This window comes from Chiloscyllium plagiosum, chromosome 7 (assembly GCF_004010195.1).
Source record: "Chiloscyllium plagiosum isolate BGI_BamShark_2017 chromosome 7, ASM401019v2, whole genome shotgun sequence".
NCBI lineage: Eukaryota > Metazoa > Chordata > Chondrichthyes > Orectolobiformes > Hemiscylliidae > Chiloscyllium > Chiloscyllium plagiosum.
Window position 1 is genome coordinate 61,225,086 of NC_057716.1, and position 17,387 is coordinate 61,242,472.

At 38.9% G+C, this 17,387-nt stretch overlaps 1 protein-coding gene across 3 annotated transcripts in view; it reads right to left on the reverse strand.

Annotated features, from left to right (window-relative positions):
- Window positions 1-7,736: 7,736 nt before the first annotated feature.
- LOC122551633 (dipeptidyl peptidase 4-like) overlaps window positions 7,737-17,387 on the reverse strand; it is an 83,551-nt gene continuing 73,900 nt past the window's right edge. For 2 of the 3 annotated variants that reach the window (XM_043693869.1, XM_043693870.1), the window contains 3 exons: window positions 17,263-17,335; window positions 16,845-16,918; window positions 7,737-7,988 (listed from right to left, as the gene is read on the reverse strand). In XM_043693869.1, coding sequence (XP_043549804.1) covers window positions 7,890-7,988; window positions 16,845-16,918; window positions 17,263-17,335 — 246 coding nt within the window. In that variant the 3' untranslated portion in view covers window positions 7,737-7,889. Of the gene's footprint in view, window positions 7,989-12,613; window positions 12,656-16,844; window positions 16,919-17,262; window positions 17,336-17,387 lie in introns of those variants that run through there. The other variant, XM_043693871.1, reaches the window with a different exon arrangement.

The following is a 17,387-nucleotide window of genomic DNA, read 5'->3' on the forward strand; positions in this document are numbered from 1 at the left end:
AATGTTCAATAGCATGCTCTGAGCTATATTAATAGGCATTGCAAGACCAATATTTGGAGAAAACATAAACAGCAGAACTCACCACTCAGTCCTTGACACTGTTCCATTATTCAATTAAATCATGGGACATCTGATTCTTAATTCCTTCAATGCAATTCTTGATATCCTTCACTACCAAATGTTGTAATCTCCCTTTTGACATAATCATCAATGAACATTCTCAGCTGGTTTTGGGTGAGATTTCCATATCTCCACAACCTTTTACACAAACTGTTTTCTTAACTGCTTAGCTTCAACACATGCTACTCTCATCATTTTGTAATTCTTTTAGTTTCACTGAGATCAATAATAGCATCCTTAGCATGGTTTCCTGCATAGTACATGTCTCATCCCAACCCTTACTTAACAATAAGTTTGTGGTACCACTATACTCCATATCTCCTGCAGTCACAGTTAAAAACTGCTCCAGTTTAGAAGGATGAGAAGGAATCTAACTGAAACGTACAGAAAAGCTGCTATGGATGAATCACTTGCCATAAAGAATATAGCTTTCATATTTTGTAAGTTTTCATATAATGTGGTGAAGGGCAGTGGGAAACCAGAGGATTGGGAAGGCTTACAAAGACCAACAGAGGGCAACAAAAAAGAAATAAGAAGGGAGAAGATTAAATATGATAATAAGCTAGCCAGTAATATAAAGGAAGACTGTAAGAGCTTCTTTGAATATATAAATGGAAAAAGTGGACATTAAAACATTGGAAAATGATGCTAGAGAAATAATAATGGGGAAAAAGGAAATGGCTGAGAAACTGAATAATTATTTCATGTCAATTTTCATGGTGAAAGACATGAATCATATTCCAAATCTTTATGAGAGTCAGGGGCAGATCTGACTATGGTGGTTATCATCAAGAAGAAGGTGCTAGAAAAACTGAATGGCCTGAAGGTGGATAACTCACCTGGATCAGATGGACTGCATCCTAGAGTTCTAAAGGAAATAGCTGAGGAGGTAGTGGAGGCATTAGTTGTGATTTTTCAGGATTTGCTAGAGTCAGGGAGGGTTCCAGAGGACTGCAAAATTGCTAACACGACACTTGTGTTTTAAAAGGGAGTAAGGCAAAAGATGGAAAATTACAGACCCATTAGCCTAACCTTGGTCATTGGTAAGATTTTGGAATCCATTGTGAAGGATGAGATTTCTGAATATTTGGAAGTGCATGGTAAAATAGGGCAAAGTCAGCATGGTTTCATCAAGGGGAGGTCATGCCTGACAAATCTGCTAGAATTCTTTGAGAAAGTAATGAGCTGGTCAGACCAAGAAGAACCAATGGATGTTATCTACCTGGACTTCAAGGAGGCCTTTGACCAGGTGCCACACAGAAGACCTCTAAGTTAAGGGCCCATGGTGTTAGAGGCAAGACGCTAGCATGGATAGAAGCTCGGTTGTCTGGCAGGAAGCAGAGAGTGGGGATTAAAGGGTCCTTCTCAGGATGGCAGCCAGTGACAAGTGTTGTCACACAAGGATCAATGTTGGGACCTCAATGTCTCACTGTATACATTAATGATTTATGAAGGAACTGAGGGCATCCTGCCTAAGTTTGCAGATGACAGACATATAGGTTGAGCGACAAGTAGTATTGAGGAGGTGGGAGGCTGCAGAAGGATTTGGGCAGGTAATGAGAGTGGACAAAGAAGTGGCATATGGATTACAAAGCAGGCAAGTGTGACGTCATGCACTTCGGCAGGAAGAATAGAGGCATAGACTATTTTCTAAATGGGGACAAAATTCAGATGTCTGCAGTGCAAAGAGACTTGAGAATTCTAGTCCAGGATTCTCTCATGGCAAACTTTCAGGTTGAGTCAGTAGCAATGATGGCAAATGCAATGTTGGCATTTATTTTGAGAGTACTTGCATATAAAAGCTGGGATGCACTTCTGAGACTTTATAAGGCTCTGGTCAGGCCACACTTGGGTTATTGTGCACAGTTTTGGACCCTGTATCGCGGGAAGGATGTACTGGCCCTGGAGCGGGTTCAGAGGAGGTTCATGAGAATGGTCCCAAGAATGAAAAACTTAACATATCAGAAACATCTGCCGAATGTGGGATATACTCAATAGAGATTAGAAGGATGAGGAGGGATCTAGTTGAAATTTATAGAATACTGAATGGCCTGGACATTGGGAAGATATTTCCATTGGTAAGAAAGACTACGACCCAAGGGCACAGTCTTAGAGTAAAGGGAAGACCTTTGAGTACAGTGATAAGGAGAAACTTTTTCAGCCAGAGAATGGTGAATCTATGGAATTCATTGCCATAGAAGCCTGTGGAGACCAGGCCATTGAGTATATTTAAGACTGAGACGGATAGACTCTTGATTGTCAAGGGGATCAGGGGCTACGGAGAGAAAGTAGGAGAATGGTGTTGAGAAACTTTTCAGCCATGATTGAATGGCAGAGCAGATTTGATGTGTTGAATGGCCTAATTTCTGCTCCTATGTCTTATCGTCTTATTTTGGTGTTCATTAGCAAGGAAGTAATTTACAGGAAACTGAGCAAGTTCTTAAATCAGTAGCTTTTATTATTGAATTATTTAAAATGCTGGAGAATTTGATTAAATGTTTACAAATAGTTGTAAATGAAAACATGATTAAAATTTGTATAAATTGACAATGTCTTAAATGTTCAGTTTCTCAATAGTGAATAGAATGTTAGGGAGACTGGTCATTTATGCACGAGTCCGTTTTTAAACTGGTTTCATATATCAGCACTCGAGTCCGTTTTTTTACAATAAAAATGCTTATAGTAGAGTACTAATTCATTGATATTTCCTATTTAGAATGACTAATCAATAAATTTTTTATAAACAGTTTAAACAGGACAGATGACAGAATATTAAATCACACAACCTTTTTGGAGTTTCTAATCTTTAACCTGTATTGCAAGTTCCAATCACAACTCAATTACCATTCAGTCAGTTGTTAGTTCCACAGAAACCCAAAAACCCAAGAAAAAATTCTGAATGACATTGGTCTTTATTGATAATGTGATTCAACGAGTTTTTTTGAGTGGGCTAAAGGCAATGATTTTACATTTATGTTGAAGATCTGGACTAAATTTCACATTAGATTATTTCAACTATCCTAGGTGACATCATATTGCTGTACAAAAATGCAAATGTAACATTTTACAAATGCCAAGTCCTGCAAGAGGGTGGCATTCCTAAGTGTCCTCTATATAAGTGAAGGAGCCTATACAATGTAGTGATAATGGTGCAATCATAGAATTTCTACAATGCAGAAGCAGGCCATTTGACCCATCGAGTTCACACCGACTCTCTGAAGAGCATTCAACCCAGAGCCAGCTCCCTACTCTATCCCTGCATTTTCCATGGCTAATTCACCTAGCCTGCACATCCCTGGACACCATGCACAATTTATCATGGCCAATCCACCGAATCTGCACATCTTTAGACTATGGAAAGAAACTGGACCATCCAGAGGAAACCCACACAAACACAAACAGTGGCCTGAATTTGGAATCCTAGCACTGTGAGGCAGCAGTGCTAACCACTGAGCTACTGTGCCACCCCACAATATTTTCTTTCCAACCTTGGTGTATCTTGCAATCTAACTTGAGTGTGCTACACATTAAGGTAATATAATTAAAGCAAACATCAGTGAAATAGCAGATTTATTTCCAGCATAGGATGCAACATTATGAAAAATTGTAAGTGCTTGATAGATACATACATTAAATCAGGTAAATTAATTCTCAAGAGTGGAGTTTATGATCAGATTGATATCTAATTGCCAATCTCTGGAAGGGTACAGCAGTAATCTCAAAGCAGTGCTGAGTTCATAACTAATAACCTAGACATTATTGTTGAAGATATTGGAGATGATAATGACACTTTTTTTACATTAGTCCATCCATCTTGACAGAGATATTTGTACATTTATCTTATATAGGTTATTGGATTGATAAAATAACAAATGAAAGAATGTGATAGCAATGCTGACCACGTGTCTATTAATCTTGCTAACTCTAAAGCCCAAATTACAATATATTGGTGAGTATTTTTCATTTTAATAAATTGCCTCAATCTTAATACAGGATTTTAAAGTATCCAATTAATATGGCATAATGAATATATTATACAAACATTATTTTCTATCTTGTGGCATCTTATATTTATTGTGAATAGTAACGTTTCATGCTTTACTTGACTCTATTCCTTACCATAGCAAAGAATAAGGATGGTCTCAGCATGGGTCGTTTGTAAAATAACACGGCAAGGAAAACTCAGCAGTAGTAACACCATGGCCTTAAAAATCCACATCCACGTATATATAATCTCATCATAGTTTTTGTTAATATTTGTTGAAAAAGCCAGCATAAAACCAATGCGCCATGTTGGTTCAAATTTTTCCTAGAGTTCCTCTATGATCTATTGAACCACAAACATATCTGTCAGTGTAAGCACATGGCCAGGGCCTGTGTGGAGAACGGAGGTGCACATGGTTAGATCAGAGGAGTTTTCTGAAACAGCATAAATATGGCATCCACTTGCAGATCCAAGTTGGAATTGGAATCTAAATCTTCATTGAAAAGGGGACTATTAAAACATTGTTGTGGAGAGGGGAACTCCTTGCATATCATCTTCTGCTGGATGTTCCAGTTTATTACATGTTAAAGATGAGGCTCAGGAGCATAGCTAATTAGGTAGCAATCTTAGTACTGAAAGAAGAGCACAAGCTTAGTGCAAGTGCTGAGACTGAGAACACTGAAAGCATGATGAATTCAGATTCCGTAGGGCATGTACATGAAAAGGACAAATTTGCAGTGATATGGGGATGAAAACTTGACAGTGGGACTAATTTGCATAGTGCGAAGAACCAGCATTGTGACAACGAGTGAATTGTCTCCTTCTGTGCTGTAATAGTCAAATTTTTATTGATATTTTGAAAACAAATCACATTACAGAAGAGGAAGTGCTGGAGGTCTTAGAAAACACAAAATGTGGATAAATCTCCAGGACCTGATCAAGTATATCCTAGGACATTGTTGGAAATTAGGAAAGAGATCAGTGAGCTCCTGGCAGAGATATTTGTATCATCTATAACCACAGCTGAAGTGCCTGAGGACTGGAGAGTGGCTAATGTTGTGCCTTTATTTAAGAAAGAATGTAAGAAAAAATCTGGGAGCTGTAGACCTGTGACCTGACATTGATGTTGGAGTTGATTATGAAAGATAGGATTTACATGCATCTGGAAAGGCAAGGATAGTTAGGGAGAGTTAGCATGGTTTTGTGAGTGAAATTGTGTCTCAAAACTTGACTGAGTTTTTTTAGGAAGTAGGCAAAAAGATTGATGAGGGCAGAGTGTAGATATTATTTACATGGATATTTGTAAAGGTTCCACATGATAGACTAACTAGTTAGATTATACAAGTTTCAGGGTGACGTTGCCAATTGGGTACAAAAATTGGCTTGATGGTAGGAGACAGAGGGTGGTTGTGGACAGTTGTTTATTGGAGTGGAGGTCTGTGACCAGCGGGGTTCCACAGGGATTGGTACTGGCCCCACTTTTGTTTGTCATTTATATAAATGATTTGGATAAGAACATAGGAGACATGGTTAATAAATTTGTGGATAACAGCAAAATTAGTGCAATAGTTGAGAGTGAAGAAGGTTATCTAAGATTACAAAGAGATCTTGATTGACTGAATAATTGGGGTAAGCAGTAGCAGATTGAGTTTAATTTAAATAAATATATGGGATTGCATTTTGGTAAAACAAACAAGGGCAGGACTTATACAATTAATGGTAGGGCCAAGGGTAGTGTGGTAGAACAGACTTTGAGGTTCAGATACATAATTAGAATGTAGAGCATTACAGCACAGCACAGGCCCTTCGACTCACGATGTTGCACCAACGTGTGGAACCAATCTGAAGCATATCTATCCTATGCTATTCCACTTTCATCCATATGTTTATCCAATGACCATTTAAATGCCCTTAAAGTTGGTGAGTTGCAGGCAGTGCTTTCCACACCCCTACTACTCTGAGTAAAGAAACTCCCTCTGACATCTGTTCTATATCTATCACCCCACAATTTAAAGATATGTCCCCTTGTGCTAGCCATCTCCATCTTGGAAAAAGGCTCTCACTGTCCACCCTATCTAACCTTCTAATTATCTTATATGTCTCAATTAAGTGGTGCATGTATGGAATGAGCTACCAGAGGAAGTGGTGGAGGCTGATACAATTACAACATTTAAAAGGCATCTGGATGGGTAGAGGGATATGGGCCAAGTGTTGCCAAATGTGACTAGATTAGTTAAGGATATCTGGTCGCCATGGACAACTTGGACTGAAGGGTCTGTTTCTATGTTGCACATCTCTATGACTCTAAGTCACCTCTCAACCTTCTCCTCTCGAATAAAATTTGCTTCACAGGTAGACAGGTTGGTTAAGAAGGTTTAGCATGCGTGTCTTCATTGCTCAGAGCTTTGAGTATCGGAGTTAGGACATCATGTTGAGGTTTTACAGCATGTTGGTGAGACCTGTTCTGGAGTACCATGCGCAGTTTTGGTCACCCTGCTATAGGAAGGATTTTATTTAAAATGGAGAGGGTTCAGAAAAGATTTACTAGGATGTTGCCAGGAATGGAGGCTTTTAGTTATAAAAATAGGCTGAGAACTTTTTTCACTGGAGTGTAGGAGGTTGAGGACTGATCTTATAGCAGTTTACAAAATCATGAGGGGCATTGATAAGGTGAATAGGAAGAGTCTTTTCCCTAGGATGAGTGAGATCAAAACTAAGTGGCATATTTTTAAGGTGAGAGGAAAAAGTTTTAAAAAGGGGAAATTTTTTTTACACAAAGTGCTTCATGTGTGTAATGAACTTCCAGAGGTGGATGCAGGTACAGTTACAACATTTAAAAGACATTTGGATAAGTACATGAAAAGGAAAGGTTTGAAGGGATATGGGCCAAACTTTGGCAAGTGGGACTAGTTTGGGGACTAGGACAGCATGGGTTAGCTAGACTCAAGGGTCTGTTTCATGTTGTATGACTCTAAGTGATACCGTGTGAAATATGACACAAACATTGCAACTTTTTCATTGTCTTATAATAATTCTTCATGAAAAAGACCAAATTTAATAATGTGGCAAACTTGAAAGTGTGTAGTGTTTCAACAGGTCATAAATCAGAGAGAAGTATAATACTGAATACTATATCTCTGACCTGCCTCCTTATTGAGTACACTCCATCCTCGTAATCCACTGATTCTCTACCCATGCATCCGTGTACTTACAAGGTTGGCCTCAGAATTGTTATCCATGGGAAGTTTAAGCCCTTACCTCCCCACAGATAACAAGGATCTGGTGCACAACTCCATGCTAGAACAGAATCAATTAATTTACCCTCTAATGAAACTTCTAAATCTCAGCTGCAAGCTAATTCCTCTTCAGAAATATTAACTGTGATTGATTATTTTTCTTCACAGAACTGGCACTTTAGAAGAGACTGAAGCTTGCACTGAGTAAAAATAGTTATTATTTATTAGTAAGAAATTATACCAAGTTGTTCATTTTTCAAAATATTTAGTTCTTAATGAGACCTGCAATCATGACAACATATTTACCGGAGATCCAAAGTGCAGTGTTTGTTCAAAATTATGTAACATTGCTAACTGGAAACTGCACAAAAACTGCAAATAATATGCTAATCATTTCGATATAGAGGTTTAATCTTTATTTTGGCTGGAACAAAATAAACACACACTTTAAAGACGTAGATTATAGTATTTTCCCAACATAAATGCTTGAAGTAGTAGCTTAATGGAATCAGCATTGTTTGCCATTTATTGAAAAATATTTTCCTGCATTAATTGTCAAAAAAACATTGCCGTAGAAAATTGGACATGTGGACATACAGATGAGAGTAGGCAAGACCGCTTAGACCATGGTCCTTGTCTGTATACCACTGAAATATAAAGAAAAAAAAAATCAGTATTTATCTTGTTTTGAGAACGTTGATTTTTCTAATCCTCCCAATAATCAATTGCATAAGGTTTTCTTAAATCTCTTCTTAATATTCTGAAATTATCCTAAGTGCCTGAATTTTCCATACCATAGTTTTCCTATTTAGAATTGTTGATGTCCATATTTACTGTTGGGCACTTCCTCTAACCATGTTCAATACTCATGCTGAAATCCATAACCATATTTTAACATTCTGTATTTATCTTCCATGCCAAGGAGCATGGAATGTCTATTTCAACATAAATAATTTTAGTTTGAAAATCATCAGCTTAAGTGAATGTCTATTCCCTCATTGTTCTATCTTTACCTCCAACTTGCTCTCTGTTTGAGCTTGGCTTATCACAGCCTGTATTTAACTGAAAAGAGAAAACTAAGTTATACTTAGATAGATGAGTATTTCCTCTATCCATTCTAATCTAAATCCTTATAAATGAAATATCTGCTGTCTTCTGCAGTCACTCCTCACAAAGCCTTATTCTAATTTGAACCATAGAGAAACAGGAATAAGGCTCAACTCTGTTCTGTCATTTTCATGAGATCATAGTTAACTTTACAAACAAATGCATTGCCCACTCTCACACTATAGGCGTCAGATCACAATGTGGTGATGCCAACAGCATGGGTTCAATTCCCACACTGGCTGAGGTTACCATGAAGGATTCTCTTTCTCTCTTGCCTGAGGTGGGGTGACCCTCAGGTTAAACCATTCTCATGTTAAGTGAGAGAACTGCCTTTTGGTCTGGTGGGACTATGGTGACCTTCATTGTACTATTCACTTTCAATCATATAACTATGCCTTTATGTCTTTTGTAAGAATGAATGTCTTCATCTGCTAACTGGATTACTAATCTATCTTCAATTCCACGATTGTTCATTTCATGTAAAACTTTTTGCTGACTTTAATTGTTTTTCAATTATCTTAACTTTATATCATAGTAAGCAATACAATAACTTATAGGTATGAAGAGTGTTAAAACTAATCAGCTATTCCTTGAAAAAATAGGCATGCTTTATGTTAAGCAAATACTGTTTAAGATTGATAGTGAGTACCAGAATTGCTGCCTTTTTATTATAGGTATACCTTGGGCAACGTAAATGTAAAAGATAATCAGTGCCTAAAACACTAAACTAAATTTGATGTACAGATCAAATTAATTGTTTTCTGAATAACAATATGTGCAAACTATATTATACAGTAGCAAAATAAGTCTTGCTTCCAATTTTAGTCAATACTGCAATAAAACTGAATGAAATGGAAACATATTGACGTGGATAATAAGAATTAATCTCACTGCATCAGCCATTTGAATTCATGAGTTACTTTTTCCTTTACATGGGTCACTCAAAATAATTAAAGTTACCTACATCACAGAGAAAAAAAATGACAGAAAGGTGGACATCTGTCATTGCTTTTTTTGGAGAATAAAGAATTAATCCAGGATAACTTTCCAACAAAGTGCCCTGAGGTTGTTACTCCTGAGTAATCACACACATATAAATACATACTCACAAACACATGCACACAATATTGTATACATCTTTCCTGCTTTGCCAGAAATTTAGTTTAAAACCCTGCTTCCAAACAAACATGGGGATTCCACTTAATTCCTGCCAAAGTCAGCTGTGTGGAAAATGTTTGGAGGATTATGCTGTAAACCCCCAACAGTCACTAAGAGCTTGAGGAATAAATATATAGGCAGATTATGGAAAAATGCAATAAAAACAAATTTGTTACAGTGGGTGACTTTAGCTTCCCATATATTGACTGGGACTCCATTAGTGCAAGATGCTTAGACAGTGAAGAATTTCTTCCGTGCTTCCAAGAGGGTTTCTTTAAACAAGGTAAAAACAGTATGGGGATAGTTTAACTAGAGGACGGACCATACTGAACCTTTTCCTGGTTAATGAGCCTAGCCAGGTGACTGACCTTTCAGTGGGAGAGCATTTTGGAAATGGTGTTCACCACTCTAAGTTTCAAGACAGCTATGATCAAGGATAAGTCAAGCCCACGCAGGAAGATACTAAGTTGGGGAGAGGACAAATTATGTCAGTATTAGGCAGGAGCTCAGGAATATTAGCTGACAGGAGCTGTTATCAGACATACCCAAATTTGACCAGAAGAAAGTGAGGACTGCAGATGCTGGAGATCAGATCGAAAGGTGTAGCGCTCGAAAAGCACAGAAGGTCAAGCAGCATCCTAGGAGCAGGGCATAAGCCCTTCATCAGGAATGGGCTATATCCACACTTGACATGTGGGAATTGTTTAAAGACCTGCTTGTGAGAGTTCAAAACTGGCATGTTCCAGTAAGGAGGAAGGATAGCAAGGTAAGGGATCCTAGGATAATGAGGGAGGTTTTCAATTTAGTCAAAAGGTGAAAAAAACAGTATATGCAAGGTTTAGGAAGCTAAAATTGGACAGGGTCTGTGAGGAATATAAGGAAAGCAGGAAAGTACTCAAGCAGGGAATTAGGAGAGCAAGAAGAAGTCATGAAATGATCTTGGCAAATAGAGTTAAAGAGAATCCCAAGGCATTCTATAGATGCATTAAAGACAAAACAATAACAAGGATAAAGGAGGGAACTTGTACTGAGAGACAGAGGATGTGTGTGAGATCCTAAATACGTATTTGCATCACTATTCACCCAGGAGAAGGATTTGGAGAATAGTGAGATTTGTGTGGAGCATGCTAATATGCAAGGGCATTTTGAGATCAAGAAAATAGTGGTGTTGAATCTCTTGAACAGCATTAAGGTGGATAAGCCCCCAGGGTTAGATGGTTTCTAGGAGAAAGGGAGAACTGCAGATGCTGGAGACCAGAGTTGAAAAATGTGGTGCTGGAAAAACACAGCAGGCCAGGCAGCATCCGAGGAGCAGGAGAATCTTCCTGAAGAAGGGCTTATGCCTGAAACGTCAATTCTCCTGCTCCTCGGATGGTGCCTGGCCTGCTGTGTTTTTCCAGCACCACATTTTTCAACTCTAGATGGTTTCTACCACAGATTACTGAAAGAGGCAAGAGAGGAGATTGCTGGGGCCTTGACCAAGATCTTTATATTCTCACTAGCCACTGGAGAGGTTGCAGAGGACTGGTGAGTAGTTAATCTTGTTCCTATGAGCAAGAAGGGAAGTAGGGATAATCCAGGAAATTATAGACCAGTGAGTCTCACATCAGTGGTTGGGAAGCTATTGGAGAGAATTCTTAGGGATAGAATTTAGACACATTTGGAAAAGCATGGCCTAATTAGAGACAGTCAGCATGGCTTTGTGCAGGGTAGGTCTCATCTTACTAGCTTGAATAAATCTTTTGAGGAGGTGACAAAGGTGATCGATGAGGGTAGAACAGTGGATATTGTCGACATGGTGGTAAGGCCTTCGACAAGGTCTCTTAAGGCAGACACATCCAGAAGTTTAAGATGCATGGGGCCTACGGTTACTTAGGTGTGTGGATTCAGAACTGGCTCGCCCATAGAAGGCAGACGGTACTGGTGGTAGGATGTTTTTCAGGCTGGAGCTACATGTTCCACAGGGACCCGTACTGGGAGCTACTGTTTGTGATATATATATATATGAGCTTGGATGAAAATGTAAATGGGTGGGTTAGTAAGTTTGCAGATGTTACAAAGATTGCTGGAGTTGTGGATAGTGTGGTAGGTTGTCAAATGAAATTGCAGGATATGGATCAGTTGCAGATAAATAGCAGATGGAGTTTAATCCTGGTGTGAGGTGCTGCACTTTTGGAGATGAAATGTTAAGGAAAAATATACAGTTAATAGGACTATGAACAGCATTGATGTACAGAGGGATCTTGGCGTTCAAGTCTATTGCTCCCTGATAGTGGCCATGCAAGTAGAAAGGATGGTGAAGGAGGCATATGGCATGCTTGTATTCAATTTTGGTTGCCACATTACAGGAAGGATGTGGAGGTTTTGGAGGTTTATGAGGCTGCTGCCTGGATTTGAAGGTATGAGCTATAAGGAGAGGCTTGAAAAACTCCAGTCGTTTTCTCTTGTGCAGCAGAAGCTGAGGGGAGACTTGATAAAACTCTATAAAATTATGAGATGCATAGATAGCATTGATGGTCAGAATCTTTTTCCCCAGAGTTGAATTGTCTAATACGAGGGAGGGCATGCACTTAAGGTGAGAGGGGGAAAGTTCAGAGGAGACGTGAGAAGCAAGTTTTTTTACACAAAGAATGGTAGGAGTCTGGAACGCAGTGCCGGGGTGGTGGTGGAGGCAAATACGATAAGGACATTTCAGGGATGTTTAGATGAGTACATGAATATGCAAGGAATGTAGGGATATGGACCAAGGGCAGGCAGAAGGGATTAGTTCCATTTGGCGTCATGTTCGGCACAATATTATGCAAAGGGTCCGTTCCTGTGCTATACTGTTCTATGGTCTATATTCACAGTCATTAATTGTATATTAATACAGTGGATCCTACCAAAATGGAGGGCATCTTGTCTGAGTATGTCTTATCTCATAATTTAAGCAATTTTCTGCATGCTTCAGCTCAAATATATTTTACCCTGTAAGTTGTTGAGCGTCATTGTGAGGAAATTGGTGCATTTGAAAGCACAGTGATCACCAGGACCGCAGTGTGCAGCTCTTCTAAGGTGATTTAAGAAATGGGAAAAAAAGACGGACTTATAATAAGGAAAAAAACACAAAGAACTGTGGAGAGAAATCAGAGTTAACATTTTGGGTCCAATGACCCTACTGACCTGAAATGTTAACTCTGCTGTAAATCACAAAACTTTGTATGTAAGACTCTGTTAACTCACTTTTTAGATTAGAATCAGTCTAAATATTATGGCACAGACAGGGAACACAGGGGGCTAACACCTTTAAACATCTTAACATCTTATCAGGCTGACACCAATTGTTACAGTTAACCTAAGAATGTAACTTTTAAAAAGAATTTTGTGATTTACATATGAAAGAAGTGAAACTATCGTGGTCATTCTAACAAATGAGAGACTCAACAAACAATCAAGGTATTTTTCAATGTATAATTTCAGTTACATCACACTGTAAACTTTTGCTATCAATTCTGTGTTTACAATTGTGTACTCCATAACCACCTGATTAAGGAGTGGCGCTCCGAAAGCTAGTGCTTCCAATTAAACCTGTTGGACTATAACCTGGTGTTGTGTGATTTTTAACTTTGTACACCCCAGTCCAACAGCGGCATCTCCAAATCATGGCAGAATGAGATTGTTTCCATTGTAGACCAGGGAAGTTGATTGGATTGTATTAGCAATTGTCACATTGTGAAAACAAGTTTACATCCTTAATTACCCGCACTGATTTTCTGTGACAAATTTAGTGGGCAACATTATGGAAATCCATTAAGTCTTGACGCTAAACACAAACAGAAATTGATGGAAAAACTCAGCAGGTCTGGCAGCATAAGTGGAGACAAAGCAGAGTTAACATTTTGGGGCCAGTGATCCTTCTTCAGAACGTAATGTAGCTAAAAGAGGTTTGTTTATGTGCTGAAGATGGAGTGGGGGTGGATGGAGGAGTAAACAATATTTAGAGATAGAGCCCAGAGAAAGAGAGAACAATAGTTGAGCAGACAAAGGAATAGGTAAAGGTCAGCTGGTAAAATCGAAAGTTGCTAATAGGGACTATTAATAGCTGATAATGGGATGGTTGTGATAGCAGCCATTGTGATAACAAGATCTGGTGTGTGGAGTTGGGGAAAAGCCATGAGAGAAAGTGGTCAGGCCCTAAAATTATTAACAGTGACATTGTGTCTTGAAGGCTGCAAGGTCTTTAACTGGAAAATGAATGGCTGTTCTTCTGAGCTTTACTGGTGCCCAGCAGCAAATCTCTGACAGATGTTGGTCAGGCAACAGGTAGATCAGAGCCACTCTTGCAGACAGAATGTAGGTGTTCTGCAAAGCTGTTTGCATTATGTACCCCCAGTGTACAGCAGACCATCTGGTGAGCAGTGAACACAGTCGAACAGATTAAGTGAAGTGCAGGAAGATCACTGCATTATCTGGAAGATGTGTCTGGGGCCTTGGATACGGAGGAGCAAGAAAGCAAACCGGCCAGTGTTACATCTTCTGTGATTGCATGGGAAGGTGTCGTAGGGGTATGGGAGATGTTGGATGTAGACGAGAAGAGGAACAATGAAGGTGGCCTGGAGGGAATGGTCACTGCGGAAGTCTGACCAGGGAGGGGAGGGGTACATGTGTCTGGTGGTGGCATCCCACTAGATGTGGTGGAAATGTTAGCTAATGATCCTTCGGATGTGGATGCTGGTGGGGTTGTGAGGACTAAGGTGGAACCTATCACCATTGTGGGAGGGAAGAGAAGGGCTGAGCGCCAAAGTGCAAGGGACGGGTCAGACACAGCTGAGGACCCTGTCAGCCACTGTGGTCCATCTCGGTTCAGGAAGTAAGTGGACATTTTGAACGCCACCTTGTTGAACTTGGCACCATCGGAACATGTGACGAAGACACTGGGAGAACGGAATGGAGTCTTTGTGGTGTGAGGATGTATAGTCAAGGTAACTGTGGGAATTGATGAGTCTGTAGTGGATATTAGTGGCCAGTCTATCCCTAGAAATGGAAACAGAGATGTCAAGGAAGGGAAAGGAGGAGTCAGAGATAGACCAGATGAAGGTGAGAGCAGGGTGGAAGTTGAAAGCAAAATTGATAAACTTTTCTAATTCTAGACTAGAGGGGGAAACAGCATCGAAGATGCCATTGATGTATGGGAGAAAAGACTGTGGGGCAGGAACCCAAGTAGAATTGGAACAAGGAATATTCCATGTACCCCACAAAGAGACAGGTATAACTGTTCGTGGTCAACACCTCTGTCTCAGGCTTGCTGCCGTGCTCCAGCAAAGCTCAGTACCAGCAGGCAGAACAGCATCTCATTTTCTGGAGATCTTGCAGCTTTCAGCACTCAATATTGAGGTCAATATTTTTAGGGCCTGAGTACCTTCTCCCAAGTCTTTACGCCAACACCCATGCATCAGGTCTTGTCATCACAACTACTGTATTAGCAGCAATTGATCTTCCCAGGTTGATCTTTTTCCATTCTCTGTCCAACTGTTGTTCTCTCTCTGGACTTCATCTTCACCTGTTGTGAACTCCATCTCCAACCCCCATCCCACCTTCAGCAAATGTACCAATTCTTTCTAGCCACAAACAGTCCTGAAGAAGGGTCACTAGACCCGAAATGTTATCTGTTTTCTCTCCATAGATCCTGCCAAACCTGAGTTTCTCCAGCAATTTAACTCACCATGACTTTTTAAATTTTTCATTTGACAAAACACTATCTTTGAATTAACCTAATACATATTGATGGATTAACTATGGGACAGAATACCTATATTTTTGAATGCTATTTTGTGACACTGATAAGAATTATTACTAACATCTATTTTGCATTGCCTTAGTTTTGGTAGGATGTTTAAGTGAATTGTTTACAAGTGTGTGAATTATTGATAAGGAGATATCACATTGGTTGTACAACTGTTCTGCACCTAAAAGGCTATGTCATTTATTCATAATGGAATGGGAGGTTGAGAAAATAAAAGAAAAATACATTTCCCTCAGTCTACATGCCTCTAATTAAATGATGGACTGAAAGCAGGTGACTCTTATGGAAAGGGTTAGTTTGGATTATTTTTTAATAAGAGATAAGTAGGAGTTAGGATTAAAGATCAAAGTTTGGAAACTCAGTCTTACTCAGCATAGTTTCACCATTGATTTTGTGGAGAAATTCTTCTGTAATACAGCTCAACATAATGTTGCTTCAGAGAAGGAAAAGGCATTATCTGTGCTGCTAGCGCACAAGGAATCCTTGACTTTGTGGGATAAGTATCTATCTTCACTGCTTTTAAGAATATATAATATGTTTCTTAACAAATTCTACGAGATTTGTAAACACAAGTCGTTCATACCTTGTGAGATCAGGCACAACTGAAGATTCCGTTGTTCTAAGTTAAGAATATTGAACTTACATAACTCAATGAAAGGAGTTTTATGCCATAAAACCCCCAATACATACAGATTGCTTTGCTTAGAACCAAGAAGACCGAGGTTAACTTAATTAATGTGCATAAAGTTATAAAGAGACTTGATAGTATAAATAGGATAACCTATCTACTTTAGCAGAAGTGTTTAAAAAAAGGCACAAATTTAAATCAATGGAGCAAGATTAGACAGAGGATGAGGAAGCAATATTTTACTCAGAGACATGGTTGGCAAGTGAGTCTCACTGTCTGAAAAGGTGGTACAGGTAGAAACCTAAACTTAAAGAAGTACTTGGACGCCTACTTGAAAAGCCCAAATCTACAGAGCTATGTACCTCATGCAGAAAGGTATGATTAGGCTGGGTAATTCTTTGCAGGTTGATACAGGCATAATGGGTTAAATGGCCTCTGTGTTTTAAATATTCTGAGATTTCTATGAATTACTCGAAAATTACAGCTCACAGCACAACTCTTAATAACCAGAAATTGTTGTGCAATTTGTGCATTAAAGATATCTGCAACTTTAACACACCATCACCTTTCCAGCAAGAACCAATATATCCCATGGGTTATATTCAAGAGGGAATGTAACTGTTATCTAGAAGAAATATGGGGAGAACATGGAAGAATGGCACAAAGTGCAATACATATTTGGAGAGTAGAAACAGATACAATAGGCTGAGTGGCCTGTTTTTGTCCTGTAATGATTCTGTGATTCCATACGAAAAATAATCCAAATAAGAATAATAAGGCATAAAGTGCATAAGGTGACATTTTAGTAACTGCTAAGCTTTAACGTACCATTGCCTGAAAATCTACTTCTTTTTTAACAAGAGCCTTTGAAATCTGTGCTGCCTGCTGGAAATGGACATTATCTGAAAAACAGAGTGTATTATTGAAATTATATTCCAGTCTGCTTGATAGGTCAAAGCTAAAGCAAACAAGTTATATTAGCTGGAAGTGATAATTCCAAGTGACACATTCGAAAAATCTGTCACTGACATAATGCTTACCTAAAGATAATGCATTAAATTGAACAAATATGCATCTGTCGATATATACAGACAATTACTCAGATGTTTAATAGGATGTCTAATGTTTCATAATGAAGTATTATTGCTTGCTCAGTATTTGCCCTGCAGATTGGTTTCCGATCTGCAGTTAAATATAACTGTGATTTACTTAAGATACCGGACGATTCAGAATCTATCAAGCTCACCATCTGCTGTCCCATGGATGAGGAGATAATCAACAAGTTTGAAATTTTCAGCTCTTTCCATCACAGTAGAATTCTGGGAAATAATTATAAGAATAAAAGAAAACTTGCTAAGTTAGAAAGTGATG